At 32.1% G+C, this 16,595-nt stretch overlaps 1 protein-coding gene across 1 annotated transcript; it reads left to right on the top strand.

The window, feature by feature from the left end:
* The first annotated feature begins 1,984 nt into the window (after positions 1-1,984).
* Positions 1,985-15,719, top strand: LOC139511825 (myosin-2 essential light chain-like). The gene is made up of 6 exons (XM_071298927.1): positions 1,985-2,337; positions 2,437-2,464; positions 3,889-4,029; positions 11,024-11,188; positions 12,306-12,383; positions 14,724-15,719. The coding sequence occupies exons 1-6, from the start codon at positions 2,335-2,337 to the stop codon at positions 14,750-14,752; spliced, it is 444 nt and encodes a 147-aa protein (XP_071155028.1). The 5' UTR covers positions 1,985-2,334; the 3' UTR covers positions 14,753-15,719.
* Positions 15,720-16,595: the final 876 nt, after the last annotated feature.

The following is a 16,595-nucleotide window of genomic DNA, read 5'->3' as shown; positions in this document are numbered from 1 at the left end:
ATCATTGCGCATATAGATTTGAATGATATGCGTAGAAAGATCACACACGTTGAGAAACTTTGTTTGTTGGCTTCCTTACAATCATTAAAATCATGTTTTGATACGTTTGGTGTGGATACATGTAGCACTAAGTATATGTATTTCTTATCACACCAATAAGTACATGAACTTAAGATTGATATATCATCAGTCTTAAATAAAAACACAAACATATAGCAGTTTATAAATATATTTCGTCATTTTATAAATACATTTGAACACTAGTCTTACGGATCCTTGTTGGTCTCATATGTAAATATAAAGAGAATTGTGGTTTTTTTCAAAGTATATAGTTCTGGAAATATAAAGTGTAGCGCGCCGCTGTAGATTCAAAGTCAATTAAGCACTGGAAATGTAGTCTAGCACTGTGGATTTATATTTTAACGCTGACGATGTAAAGTGTAGCCATTTAGATTTTCAGTTAAGCAATTTAGACGAAAGCCAAGCGCCAAAGGTTTAAAATCGAGCAAGACTTTTTTATATATCTACAGCGCTAGACTTTATAATTGATGCGCTGGAGTTTAAATTCTCAGCGCCTGACTTGACATCTCAAGCGTAATTTATCTTACGTTAATACACCCTGTTACAAGATTCAGACAACTGTATTACTTTATCTAAGAGGTGTTGTTAATAAAACACAGATAGTTTTATATCTATAATTCATTATTTCTTCGACTACATGAATGAACACAATGTTCTTATATTCTCTCTCTATAATATAAGACGCAGGTATCATATTCTAACATTGGACGAACAATAGATGTATAGTCTATACGCCAATTGCCGGTTCATCCACTTGCAACATATGCTACATGCGTCCGATCTCCACACCTTAAAAAAAACGGATATTCGTAAATAGGTATATGTCCAAAGTAGCTAGGACTACTTTACTAGTTGAGGATATAAATCATTTAAGTTAAGAAGATAGATTATATGTTCATTGAGATTGCCAACCTTCGAATATCTACAGAAACGACATGAATCAAGTCTGCAAAGCGTTACATGGTATTGCTGGTATCAACTGCATGAATGAACCTATATACTTATAAACCATCTAATACAACTAAAACTTATTAAGAAACAGTGCAAGACGACGGCATAGACTATAAACGTTTTCAATTCCAATACAGTGCCGGATCCAGAACTTTTCCTTAGGGGGGCGCTGACTGACCTAAGGGGGCCGCTCCAGTCATGCTTCAATGATTCCCTATATAATCAACTAAATTTTCCCCACCAAAGGGGGCCCGGGCCCCCAGGCCCCCCTGGATCCGCCTATGCAAAAGTGGATCAGTGGAATAGCCTGTCATATTAAACAGTGACGGTGACGACTTTGAATAATTTTAAGTCTGCGTTAAATGGCGAAAACTGGAATCCGTTATTGATTGATTGATTGTCGGTATTTTAACGCCACTTTTTAATTGGTTGAGGAAGCCGGAGTGCCTAGAACCACCGACCTTCGACAGAAAAACTAACAAGCCTAGTCAATTAAGACTGGAGTCGAGTGCACCCGCACGAGTGGGGTTCGAAAATCACAACCTCAGTGTTGACTGGCTAGTGATTACAGTAGAACTGCTTTTTTGGTAGTAGAAGAACAACGTGGCCCACTTGGCCACCGATGCCCAGAATCCGTAATTGATAAATTTATTAGTTCGCGCTAAGTTTTGAGTTTTAAGTTGCGGCACAATTAAACTTTATCATTTTTTATTTCCTAATATAAAGCATAATATATTTTAATACGATGAGAAATTTCATGAAGAAAAAATTAAGAACTGAAGTCAGCAGAAGTCGTGGCTTTTTTTTTTTAGATCCACTGAAAATTACATACTCAACCGGGACCATGTTTTCATATCCATATATGTTCAATACATGTAGTTAAGACCTTACATTATAAAGTCATTAACAAATAAATATTACCTTATATAGACATTAACAAATAAATGAGAAATTTCATTTGTAATTGTTGTTATTTGCGATAGTTGTTAAAAATGCGTGTGTCATGTGTAGGTAGGTATGGCCGCAAGATACCATAAAATCATTTAACCGATACATATTAATCAGCCTGAGATTTGATAATAACACATGGATGTAATCATTTAGAATTTCTGATTATATAATCATTGAATATCATTTGTAGAAAAATATATTTCGAAAAGTTTTGATTTACAAAAATCAAATGAAGCACGACATCTAATCAGTGTAAAAAATAGTGTTATCTTTTAGTTGTGCATATTTGAATGACTAACCGGAAGTTCGCACCTGTAAACCGGAAATAAATTGAACAGAGCATTGAAAATCATGGTAAGCTGTTGGAAGTTAAAAACTAAGTTTAAGACGTTAATATTTCTTTAAATATATATTTAGTATGAAGCTTAATGACATGTTTTTCTTATTTTTCAGTCTGCACTCACGGAAGATCAGATAGCCGGTAAGAAAAGTTAAAAACAAAGTTTAGAAGTTCAAGGGAGGGGCTGGTATTTACACTAAAATTCTGTAACCTTAAACCCGTTTATAGTATTTTTTGCAGATATCGAAGGGAATCTAAGAGGTTTGACCCTATGAAAGTTTGCTCATTGATGAAAAACGAGAAATTACTATTTATTAGTCCTTTGACCTATATTTCTTTAGTTCCGCAATGGAGTATTTTTGTGACAAATCTCAGATACATGTATACATTTAATGATGTAGAAATATCAGTATACTTGTGCTTGAACATGGACCAAACAAATGTGTCCCTTTAAAGTGATTTGATGGTACATGTATCAGCTTGACAGCAGTGAGCAGACTATAAAAAGATAAATAATTTGAGTAAATTTGGTAATTGTCAATACGTTTTTTGTTTGCCAGTTTCATGTTTACTAGACTTAATACAAAGACATTCCCATACAATGTTATGTCATTAGTGAAACCCTGACATGCCTGAGAACACCTTATAGCAAAGATTATATTTAAGGACAAGAGAGCTACGGCTCCACAGCTAGACTTTACAATGCATACAACAAACACATATACACATATTCAATTTGTCATCAGACATTTCCTTTTGTGAAGTTAGAATTGTAATCTATATGTGATCTAATTCTAATGTTCAGAAAATATGACCTAAATAACTGCTTTTAGGAGAAAGAAATACATTCATTCTATTTTACATTAACCTACATGTAATGTTTTTTTTAATTTTTATTGTTTAGCATGTTTAGTCGGTACATGTACATTTATATAATTACATATTAATAAAAAGTATCAGTGCCAATGAGACAACTCTCAATCAATCCAAGTCACAATGTATAAAAAGTTAACAATTCACGGAACAACCTTTATCACGAAGACTTGCGTCACACAGAACAGCAAGCTATTTATAAGCATGATAAACATGATAAAGGGCCCCAAAAATGACTAGTGTGAACCAATTCAAACAGGAAAACCAACGGTCAGGAACAAATCGATGTATTAAATGAGAAACACTTATGAACCACATAAACAAACCATGACCACTTATCAGCAGGCTCTTAACTTGTATAGAAAGCTAATCATGCTAGACCTACATGTATATCATGCAAACAAACAAAAAAGTTTAAAAGTTGCAATGTAAACACATATTTACAACAAAAATATTTTGAAGCTGCATCCCTCTATTTTAGGGTAGATACACCTATACCATATACATTTTAAAGTAGGTATAGTATGTACAGTTTGTTGTTTTCAATTGACCTACATTTACATGTACAAATTTGTACATTTGAATGTGTACATGCAGGTTTGAAAGAAATTCAGATTAAGCAATTTGTTTAGACCCTGTAAATTGTATCTTTCTTACAATACATTTTTATAAATGATTTATACTATTTTTAGATATCCAGGAAACATTCAATTTGTTTGACCAGAGAGGAGATGGCAAAATTGCAGCTGCACAATTGGGTGATGTATTAAGGGCATTAGGACAAAACCCAACAGAACATGAAGTCAAAAAGTGTGGATACAATAATAATCCAGGTATATATATTTAGGGTTTTTCATCTTATCCATGCATGCGAAATAACTAAAGTTGGTCATGAAGTTATAAATATATAGCCATCAATTTTATACAAGACATGTACAAATGTAGTAGACTCTAACATGGCGTGGTAGAAGTAAATGATGTTGCATTGATTTGAAAGTAATAAATAAATGTTGTTTACAAATGTAAATGTTCTGTTAAACTTTTGTCCTATGAATAAACATGATGACAGGAAGTATGGGTACATATACACCAATTAGACAGTCATAACAAAAACCATACAAAACAAATAATCAAAAGACATTTCCTTGTTGGCATTATATATATAAAAAAGAAGATGTGGTATGATTGCCAATGAGACAACTGTCCACAAGAGACCAAAATAACACAGAAATCAACAATTATAGGTCACCGTGCAGCCTTCAACAATGAGCAAAGCCTATACCACATAGTCAGCTATAAAAGGCCCTGAATTTGGGCTTAAATTAAAATATTGTTTGTTTGCAGTTTACCGACCGACCCTTGAAAATCCTCCCGACTGTGAAAATTTTATTGCTTTATATTTGAAGAAATTTATTTTGATACTTCTATTGACTCGATCCGGAACTTTGGGTCCTTTCAGGAAATGATTTAAAGTCTGGGTCAATTGCGCATTTCAAGTTCGGTTTTTCTTAGCTTCCCGTCAAGCGTTCATGTGACCATGTAATGATAAAGTACATGGGAATTGTTTACAGGTATCCATGAAGTCACGGGGGAGTACTTTACGCTGTCGTCTCGTGTCAATTTTAAGACAAATAACAAACAAAAAAGTTTATTAGTAAACTGTTTATACAGATTCAGGCACATGTAATGATGTGTGATGATATCATTGACGATGATGCAGCGGATATTCATAACTGACACGATAACCATTCTGTCTCAAACAAATCGGGTACAGAATCTGTGGAGCCTGACTTTATGGAACCAATTTCAGTGGTTAAATAATTCGACAGCAGCTTGAAGTATGTCATATTTTCTACAAATCTTTGTGAAGACGACAAAGATGAAAGTCATGAAACCACTCCTCAGTGACTTAAATCTTCATGGATATCTGTAAACACGCCTGTACGGAGGAAGGGCTCATTTGAAATGTTAATGGATATAGATCATGCCTAATCAATAAGAAGCAACCCTAACTACACAAAGATGTAGAGAAAATGAATGGTTAGCTTGAAAAATAAATATACTCTCTCTATAATAAATCTATCTTCGATTGCAATGAGTATGCTCCTTTAGGATAAGGGGGGGCTGCCCCTCTCATTGCAATTATTCTCTTTCTTACAATATTAAATATACCAAAACTGTGTGGCCTGTGTGAATTCAATTAAAACATGTCCTTAGGAGCTATGCTGCCAATTTTTTTTATGCATTAAAAACATTTCAGTACAGACCATTTACTTTTAATGGGGTGCTATGGATTTCACCCCAAACTTTAGATTTCTTTGGTTTTTATTAAAGCCTGGCAAAAATATAACCTTATCACATATAATTAAATATTGTTAGAAATATAAAAACAGTCGAATGTCTTAGTACTTTTTTAAAGCAATTGCTTTTATGCCGTCGCGTATGGCCATCTTTGTGACCCAGATCAGAGACTCCGCCCAGATCAAGCCATAGTATTTTGTTAAACAGGCTCCTGGTCAGTCATTCTTTAACACCTATGTATGTTTTCTAATGCAATACATAGCTTGAAACTTTAAAAAAAAAGTTAGTGGATTTAAGAAGTTTCAGAATATGTTCTTGTAGATGAATTTTTGTATTTAAAGGGTCAACCGTTTGACTATCAAATAACATAGAAGTCCGAGTGAAAAAAAGTACATTTTCATAAATGCGATTCCGTTTTCCGCCGTTCGTACGATGTTTCAACAAAATATGGATTCATTTCAGTTGTTGATTTAGTATTGAAAATTTAACTGAATTATCTCCTAATAAATACGTTTTTTTATGTTAAATTTGTGTTTCTTTAAGAGGTCAGGTGCTCTTGTTCATTCATAAAATTATCGTTCATTCATACATTTATCATAAAATCAAAATCACTACACAGGTTAATGCGTAGTGTCAAATTATTACCTGTAATCTAAAAATAGACAAACTTTATTTGCGCAAATAATTTAGCGGAACGAAACCCTTGTTGAAAACACATAACAATAAGTTCGTTTTCCTTTTCTGTCAAAACTCCGTAATATTTATCGATCACCTTACTAATGAAATGGACCCGTCCAAACGTAGTAGATGCCAAGTCGGTCCAGATGAAGAGATATTTACAATTTGGAATTTTCTAGTTTATTAATACATAGATTGAAAAAAAGTACGTCGAGAAAACTTTAAATAATTAACTTGTATTTTAACTCCTTGATGCTTTTTAACATGTAATGCATGTTAAATCCAACCCCCAAAATAGATCAGGATCGAATTTATACATTTTTAGAATTATTTATATATATCTGGAACTATTATGCTAGTATACTTAACTTACTAACTTAGCATAATAGTCCCAGTCCCATATATTATATCAAATATTATTGGATGCCGAATTGACTTTAAATAGGTGCCGATTTGACTAGATGCCGATTTAACCAGGTGCCGATTTGACTTTTTCTATGGGTGCCGATTTGACCAGGTGCCGATTTGACTTGTACCCTCGACGGTCCACCGTGTTAGCAATTTTATTTCACATGTTTTCGAAATATTGAAGATCATTTTTCGCAATGTTTCCTGAAAATTGATAAATATCAAAGCAACGTAGAGCTGTTTGTTCTTGTTCGTATAATAAAATTGAGAATGGAAATGGGGAATTTGTCAAAGAGACAACAACCCGACCATAGAAAAACATACAACAGCAGAATTAAGGTCACCAACAGGTCTTCAATGCAGCGAAAAATTCCCGCACCCAGAGGCGTCCTTCAGCTGGCCCCTATACAATATATATACTAGTTCAGTGATAACGATTTAATGTCATGTTTGTCTGTGATGACCCCCCCCCCCTTTTCGGGATTGCATGAGAATTGTAGTTATCTCGTACCCACATGCACTTGTTTCTATCCATAGGAAGGTCGACTATCCATATAAAACTATTTATATGGATAATCGACCTTCCTATGGATAGAAACAAGTGCCTGTGCTCGTACCGCATCAGAAGGACACATATCAACTGAGCAATAATGTTTGGAACTTAGTTTTAAAAATGATGACAAAGTAACATTATGAAAATATTTTTATTAAGCTGAAATATACATTTATTCTTTACATGTTTATGTCTTGTAAGATATTTTATTTCTTTCCCGTTTTTTAACATTTGCGTCTGGAAAGTTGAAATGTTTTAACTTAATCATTTGTGTTAATGGTTAAATATAAATTAATAATGAAAATTGTTAAAATTAAATCAATAAAGGAAATTATTGCCAAGGAAGTTACAAACACTACCAGGGGATAATCCATGATGATTTCTTTTTGAGTTATATGTTTCAGCACATGTATATTTGACCCCAACTTTAGCCTGGTAAACGTGTTGTCTCCTTGTGAAATATAAAACATATTAAAAATGACTTTCTGCTAAAGTCTTTTATTTATATAAAGTTAAAACCTTCTTACTTTTAACTAGACAACACTCATGTCAGGTTTAATTCTTGTATATATGTGGATGAAAAATAAAAGTCCCCAAACATTAACATGGCAGCAATTGCTTTTACAGCCTTTAAGGCTTTGATTTTTCGAGTTGCCTTTTTTATACGACCGCAAATTTTGAAAAAATTTTCGTCGTATATTGCTATCACGTTGGCGTCAGCGTCGTCGTCGTCCGGCGTCCGAATACTTTTAGTTTTTGCACTCTAACTTTAGTAAAAGTGAATGGAAATCTATGAAATTTTAACACAAGGTTTATGACCACAAAAGGAAGGTTGGTATTGATTTTGGGAGTTTTGGTCCCAACATTTTAGGAATTAGGGGCCAAAAAGGGCCCAAATAAGCATTTTCTTGGTTTTCGCACTATAACTTTAGTTTAAGTGAATAGAAATCTATGAAATTTTGACACAAGGTTTATGACCACAAAAGAACGGTTGGGATTGATTTTGGGAGTTTTGGTCTCAACAGTTTAGGAATTAGGGGCCAAAAAAGGGCCCAAATAAGCATTATTCTTGGTTTTCGCACAATAACATTAGTTTAAGTAAATAGAAATCAATGAAATTTAAACACAATGTTAATGACTACAAAAGGAAGGTTGGTATTGATTTTGGGAGTTTAGGTCCCAACAGTTTAGGAATTAGGGGCCAAAAAGGGACCCAAATAAGCATTTTTCTTGGTTTTCGCACCATAACGTTAGTATAAGTAAATAGAAATCTATGAAATTTAAACACAAGGTTTATGACCATAAAAGAAAGGTTGGGTTTGATTTTGGGAGTTTTGGTCCCAACATAATAAGGGGCCCAAAGGGTCCAAAATTAAACTTTTGTTTGATTTCATCAAAATTGAATAATTGGGGTTCTTTGATATGCTGAATCTAACTGTCATGACTGTGTATGTAGATTCTTAACTTTTGGTCCCGTTTTCAAATTGGTCTACATTAAGGTCCAAAGGGTCCAAAATTAAACTTAGTTTGATTTTGACAAAAAATGAATCAGTTAGGTTCTTTGATATGCTGAATCTAAAAATGTACTTAAATTCTTGATTATTGGCCCAGTTTTCAAGTTGGTCCAAATCGGGGTCCAAAATTAAACTTTGTTTGATTTCATCAAAAATTGAATAAATGGGGTTCTTTGATATACCAAATCTAACTGTGTATGTAGATTCTTCATTTTTGGTCCTGTTTTCAAATTGGTCTACACTAAAGTCCAAAGGGTCCAAAATTAAACTTAGTCTGATTTTAACAAAAATTGAAATCTTGAAGTTCTTTGATATGCTGAATCCAAAAATGTACTTAGATCATTTATTATGGGCCCAGTTTTCAAGTTGGTCCAAATCAGGATCTAAAATTATTATATTAAGTATTGTGCAATAGCAAGTCTTTTCAATTGCACAGTATTGCGCAATGGCAAGAAATATCAATTTTTTTTTAATTAGAGTTATCTTTCTTTGTCCAGAATAGTAAGCAAGAAATATCTAATTGCAAAATATTGTGCAATAGCAAGATTTTTTTTTAATTGGAGTTATCTTTCTTTGTCCAGAATCAACTTAAATCTTTGTTATATACAATATACAATGTATATTCACTTTTTACTACCAACTGATAAATTAAAATAATCTTTACCATTCAGTGATAACAAGCAGTTTTTTTACATCTTAATATTTTATGATGTATTTAAATGAGTAGTTATTGTTGCAAACTCCATTAGAAATTTTAATTGAGATTAGTTTTGGAATAAGGGAAAGGGGGATGTGATTAAAAAAATTGGGTTCAATTTTTCTCATTTGAAATTTCATAAATAAAAAAGAAAATTTCTTCAAACATTTTTTTGAGAGGATTAATATTCAACAGCATAGTGAATTGCTCTAAGAGAAACAAAAATTTTAAGTTCATTAGAACACATTCATTCTGTGTCAGAAACCTATGCTGTGTCAACTATTTAATCACAATCCAAATTTAGAGCTGAATCCAGCTTGAATGTTGTGTCCATATTTGCCCTAACCGTTCAGGGTTCAACCTCTGCGGTCGTATAAAGCTACGCCCTGCGGAGCATCTGGTTTCAATTGAGGAAGATTCAATGGTTTTTTTTTTTTTTTATTAAAAATACACTCTTTAATACATTGTCTTATAAATCTTTAATATCTACATTTTTCTGATGAAAATACTCTACTCATGAAAACATTCTAGTCAAGAAGCATACATGTCTGAATATAGAATGAAATTCAAAACAGTGTGGCTGTGGCCATTGATTGACACATTAAATTCATCCATTGACTGGGACAATTTACGTGAACGTTTGTCTGTAACGACCACTGTTCACGACGTACCTACGATAGACATTTAAACTGTGGGGTTACCAAAGGTTTCTTAACGCCTTTAATTATAAAATAATTCGAAAAAATAATCAGGAATAACCTTTATGTTTTGATTTATATAATTGATATAAATAAAAACATCGTGTTATTTCTGATTAATTTTTCGAATTACTTTGTTAAGGTGTTGAGAACCTTTGGTGGCCCCATAGTTTAAGTGTCTTTAAAAAGTACATAGTGATCAGTGGTCGTTACATACAAACGTTCACTTAAATTGTCCCAGTCAATGGATGAATTCAATGTGTCAATCAATGGCCACAGCCACACTGTTTTGAATTTCATTCTATTTCTTTAAAACAGTTCTAGTCATTCCTTGTTTATAAGTGTTCCAATATTTAATAATTATTCCATATTTTATGTCATAAATTGGATAATGACACTATGTTAAAGTTTCAGTTTTGGTTAAAAAGATTTTTATCTAAAAATGCCTGTTCATTTGATGTTGGTTTTCAGCATGTCCAGTGTTTGTTGTTTTAAAATGTTTTTTTTTTTTTCACAAGAAACTTGGTTTAGTGTAACTGCTTGTTTAAACTGTATTTTGGCTGATAAAATAAAATATTTTTCCTACCTACCGACCCTTCAGTCTGGAGGTACAGTCGGAAAACTGCAAACAAACATATTTTTAAGGTTGGCCTTGTCTTCATTATACATGCATGCACAGTGTTATGATGTAGCATGATGTAGACGGGTCATATATAGGTGTCTATACAAAATGTTAAGCTCATGAAGATCACCCTACACATGAAACATGTTTTGCTATCATTACTCTGTATGAGCAAATTTTTCTTTGAACTAGAGATATTTAATTCATAAAACTAATGGTGGATCTGAAAAAAATAAAGTGAAGGGAAAAATGATAATTTACTGTTTAACCTGTTTAAACTAAGCATGCTAAGGATTTGTTTTAATTTTACTGTATTTATTTTCTTAAAATAAATGTAATAACATGTGTAATTTCAGATTCAAGAATTTCATTTGAGGTCTTCCTTCCCATCCTCCACACTGTCAGCAAGAACAGAGACTGTGCAACATACGAAGATTTTGTAGAAGGACTACGCATGTTTGATAAAGAACAAAATGGCTATATATCTTCCGCAGAGCTTAGACATGTCCTTACTTGTTTAGGTGTGTATATATATTTATTAAGAATGTGATAATGCAACAACATTATGAATAATTTCTACATGTTCTACGTCTATAATGTGATCAATTGATTTGTAGCTGGACTGATTGTCATGATTGTATTTGTTATATAAACATTTGTACAAATAGATTCTTCTACAGCATTAAGTGAATACTATTTTATTTTATGAATATATAAAAAGAAGTTGTGGTATGATTGCCAATGAAACAACTCCCCCCAAGACACCACATGAGACAGAAATTAACAACTATTAGTCACTGTCAGGCCTTTAACAATTAGCAAAGCCCATACTGCATAGTCAGCTATAAAGTTCTGAAATGACAATGGTGAACAATTCAAACTAGAAAAATAACGGCCTAATTTATGTACAAAAATGAATAAAAAACAAATCCCAACCCTTCCCCTAACCTGGGACCGTGGTATAACAGTACAACATAAGGACGTATAGTTTAGTTTAGTTAAATTATGAACAGTATTAAAATGAGGAAATATGGTATGATTGCAAATGAGACAACTTTCCACCAGCGTTAAATAAAATGGTAGAAAGCAATTATCTTGATTATAGGTTATCATAATTTTAACAATTAGAAAAACACATACCATATAACATGTATAGTTTGGTATAGAAGGCTGACATGAAAAATTAATAACAAATAGTAATTTACTAATTATTTAAAAATATTTTTAATATTTAAATGTAGAGAAATATATTAAATTTCAAGTAATGAGCTGGTAGAATCTGCTGCTGAAAATTAGTTTTTAAATAGTTCTTCTTTATCAATTTGAGTAATGTTCAACATCAAGCTTTTTCTGTGTGATGCCCATCTGAAATTGGTGAATCAAGCCTTGTCAAGGCCAGTTCTAAGAATCCTTGAATAGTAGCCCTTCTTGTGCTGATACAACTAAACTGCTAAATTAAAAAAATGGAGAGAAAAAATACATTCTGACCAATGAACAAGTAAACCACTGAAAAGTACAGTAAATATTTGATATCAACAAAACTTTTAAAGTATAAAGCTTTCTGAACAGACTTTTACAGCTTGTTATGCCTTTGCACAATCAATGTGATGTAAATAAAAATGAATTTATTTTTGACAGGTGACAGATTATCAGACGATGATGTAGATCAATTACTGCAAGGCCAGGAAGATGCACAAGGCAACATTAATTATGAAGGTACAGTGTTCCAGCTAGGATTTGAAAATAGAGGGGCGCGTTTTTAAAAAGGGCACTTTAGCGCGTTCTCACTGAAAAAAAATCAAATACTTAATATTACCACATAAAGACATTTTCTTGATGCATGGTGGGTCTAAGATGAATTTGCAACGAGATGCGCTGCGTTGTTTTGTAGAATTATTTTTATTACACTTGTGAAATGAATTGTGCATGTCAGTTTAAAAACTTCACATAAATCTGATACAGTCAGGAACAATACTTAACATTTTCTCTGAAGGCCAGCCTGGATTCAAAAGTTTTTACAAGGGCCCTGTAGAATTTTTTTAGGCCTTACCAGGTTTGTTTTTACTGCAGGCACATACATATTAATAGTCTTGAATGTTCTTATATAAAAGCCAAAAATATATGTTTGAAATACCTTATACATGTAGCTTGTTTCTTATTATGATGGAAATAATAAAGGAATTAAATAAACATGAGTTTTTCAGAATTAAAATCCATTTAACCATGTATTTTCAGACTGGTGAACTTTATATATATTTGTAATATTATTGGAAAAAAAAACAAAAAAAAACAGCCCCCTTTCCATACCCCTAGATGTAAATTATTTTAATAAAAAAAGTATTATCAGTTTCACCCCAAGAAATTATTATAATTTTTCATGAATAAATCTTAGAAGTTGTAATCAAAATGATTTCCAAAATGAAATTCCTACTGTCTATAAATAACAATGAAATGTAACTGTTTCCTGTTAATAAGGGGTTTCCCGAATTTTCCCGCCAAAAAGCACATGGCTTTGAACAATTGTAAACAAAGCATTCAAATTGTGATCATGGATTACAGTTTTAATTAATTTAATTTGGATATAGATATTCAACTTAAGGTACAGTCAAGCAATGTTTTTACTTTCTTCTGGATTAAAACTAGTTTGAAAGATCAGTTTCAAAAATAAAAACATCAAAACAAAAACGATCTGAATTGTGAATATTCAGTGACCCATAAATTTTTTGAACTCTGCTACGGAGGTCAAAGTTACATCATGTTTCATGCATTTTGCGTGTTGACCTATTAGAATGATTCTTTTTAAATGACATAATAAATAACAAATACAATAGAAATGAACACCGTTCACATTTATTTTATAAATTATGTTTTGCATCGTCAGGTGTTAAAACAGAGACATATATGTCTCTGGTTAAAATAATCAATTTATTTAACTTCGATGTTTGGTGCTTCAGGGTAAAGGGATTAGACAGGGCTGTAAATTTCACCTGATTAAGTAATTGACTCTAATCAAATAGGTGATTATAATCAGGTAACAAGTGTCAACAATTTTAATCTGTTGTCTTAATGAAGTGTGTGTATAATTAACTCAACAAAATGGCGACGATATGAGGAAAAAAGATCGTTTTTTAAACTTTTTTTCAAAAGGGCACAGAGGGGCGCAGGGGCGCTTAAAAAAGGCAGAGGGGCGCAAAATTTCGGGGGCGGGGCGCCGCGCCCCTCCATTTCATGCTAGCTGGAACACTGAGGTATATAGCTAATCATATAAGAATTATGAAAAAAAAAATTTGAGTAGTGCACTGGTATATTATTTTATTAAACAAGCTGTCAAAATCTAATGATGTTGTCTAATATGGGGACTTCGTCCCCAATAACAGTAGAAAATTCAATAAAAAAAAAAATTCAGGAAAATTTCCTGAATTTTTCATTGTACTAATGAACTCAAAATCGTTAAAAAAATTTTTGTCATGTTTTGAAATCCCGGACCTGTGCAGAAATGTACAATGTACTTCCTTTTTCCGGTCTCGTTTGTATGAAACTTTGAGTAAAATATATATTTATCAGTCTAGTATAAAATAGGAAGGAACGTGCAATACCAATTTCATTTTTAATAATTCCTTGATATGAAAAAACGTTACCTGATGATATCGTTTCTTTGTTAACATTGCACATGACGTCATAATTTAAATAACGTCACAACTAAAATCCCTAACAACAGAATCGGAAACGTTACGGTATTTCCGTTTCTTTTTTTTAACAAATATTTAAGTTACAAAAAAATAATTCATACATACTTCGTCCCCAATTACAGGTAATGCCTGCCTCATATTAGTTATATTGCAGCTTATTATTATATGTGTGGTTTGCTCTGAATTATTTAATGCCTAGAAAATACTGTTGTCACAGAAAATTTTGTATTTGGTACCACCCAACACGTCTTATCTTCAAACCCATATGAATCAACTTCAAGCACTTTTTCAATTTTTTTGTAAAACAAAAACTGTTAGAAATATTGAAAACATTTGGTAATCGTATAATATTTCTTCTCTTTTACAGAATTTATCAAGATGGTTATGAATGGCTAGACCAGACAGTGACAATTTTAAAAAGACATATTTTATATTATAGTTATTTTGTATTAAATTGTTAGCGATTGTATTTACACTCGATGCTTATTCATATACATCTTTGTTATTAGTTTGTACTTGTATCAGCAATAACAATACTAAACTACGATCATGCAATGTTTTTATTTATAGTCTAAAGAAAGAAAACAATATTTTTTTGTAACTTCTGGCCATTGTGCATGTTGATCAGAAGTATAAATAGTGTTATTAATTTAACCACCAGTTTTGGTTTTTTTTCCCTTCATTTTAAAAATCATTATGATTCGTATTGTCAAAATTCACTGATCATAAATGCTGAAATGCGAGATGTGTAGTCTGTACTAATATTAGACATTCCAAAGAACAAAAAATGTCTCCATTTACATTATTCTCATTGAAATGGTATTCATAAAATAACAAATACATGCCTGTAGTGTTAAAGTTGGCCAGTATTTGACGGAATGAACAAAAATAAAAGTACTAAAAGTTTGATTTGATTTGTGAAATTTATAGTTTGGACCAAAGGAATAACATGACAGGGATTTAGTAGCAATTTATCCCACACCACAGCAATATAATTCACAGCAAACTGGGTTCCTGTCGTGTCATTCTACTGTTGATCGAATGTTTTTTAGCATTGTTTAAAAACAAGAGATTGTAACCGTAAATCAAAATACCATATAAAGTACAGTATTGAATTTATTGTTTTAAAACTGAACCTAGTCATTATACAGGTAAAACAATTCATATTTAAATGTTTACTGTCAATGATATTAAAATTTAGCAACAACAGTCACTACTTAGTTGTACCAGTCCAGCAAGCTTCTGGCTTTCATTTATACCACAAAACTAATGTTTTTATAGTCAATAAGCATAGCTGAAATTTCAGGAGAAACAATCTTTGTACATATCATATATATGAAATAAAACTTGAATCTCTCTTGAATTGGTTTGACGTTTTATGATAAATTTCCACAAACATCTGTAAAAATGGTTTGGCAGTTTGAAGTAAATCTTAAAATTGTCAACATAGATTCATGTAGAATTGTGTTGATTGGATGAAGTTTCCTTAATTCATAGCTTCTTCTTTTATCTTAATTTATAAATAGCTTCAGATTGCACATACATATTCAGGATGATGGTTATGTTTTTTTTCTTCTAAAAATCAAACAAATTGAACTATAACTATTTATGGATAAATGTCCATCATTAATGCCCTAAGTTTATTTGATATTCCTATGATCAACTTTAATAGTAGAAAGCAAAATAACAATAAATCTGATTTCCAAGGAAAGCTCTAAACAGAAAGTCCCAGATGGGAAAATCATAAGCTCAAACAAATTCAAAGGAATGAATAACATCTGTCATATTCCTGACTTGGTATAGGCATTTTCTTCTGCAGGAAATGGTGAGTAAACCAAGTTTTATAGCTAGATTTACCTCTCAATTGTAGAGCTGTGTTTCCATGGGACTGCTCTTTTTATTTGCTGTTAGATACTACTTCCAGCACTTGGAAATATGGTCAGAAAAATAGTGCAGAATGCCAATTGTGAAAGGTGTTAAGCAATTACAAGCAAGGCATGTTCAAAATGATTTTCCATAAACCTAACAGTGGCCCTATTGCATTGAGTATATGAGAAACAGACAGAACCACAAAATCTAACATTCATCGAAGAACCATGCAAATGAGGTCATAGTCAAATGAACCCTGCCAAATCAAAATGAGCACATACCAATCATTGCATACACCACAAAGTTAACTATTGTTCATAGTATCTGATAAACTGACAAATACTTGCCTCCCAATGCCACTAAAGTTATA

This window comes from Mytilus edulis, chromosome 2, assembly GCF_963676685.1.
Source record: "Mytilus edulis chromosome 2, xbMytEdul2.2, whole genome shotgun sequence".
NCBI lineage: Eukaryota > Metazoa > Mollusca > Bivalvia > Mytilida > Mytilidae > Mytilus > Mytilus edulis.
The sequence above is the reverse complement of the archived record's forward strand: the minus strand, read 5'-3'. Positions and strand labels throughout refer to the sequence as shown.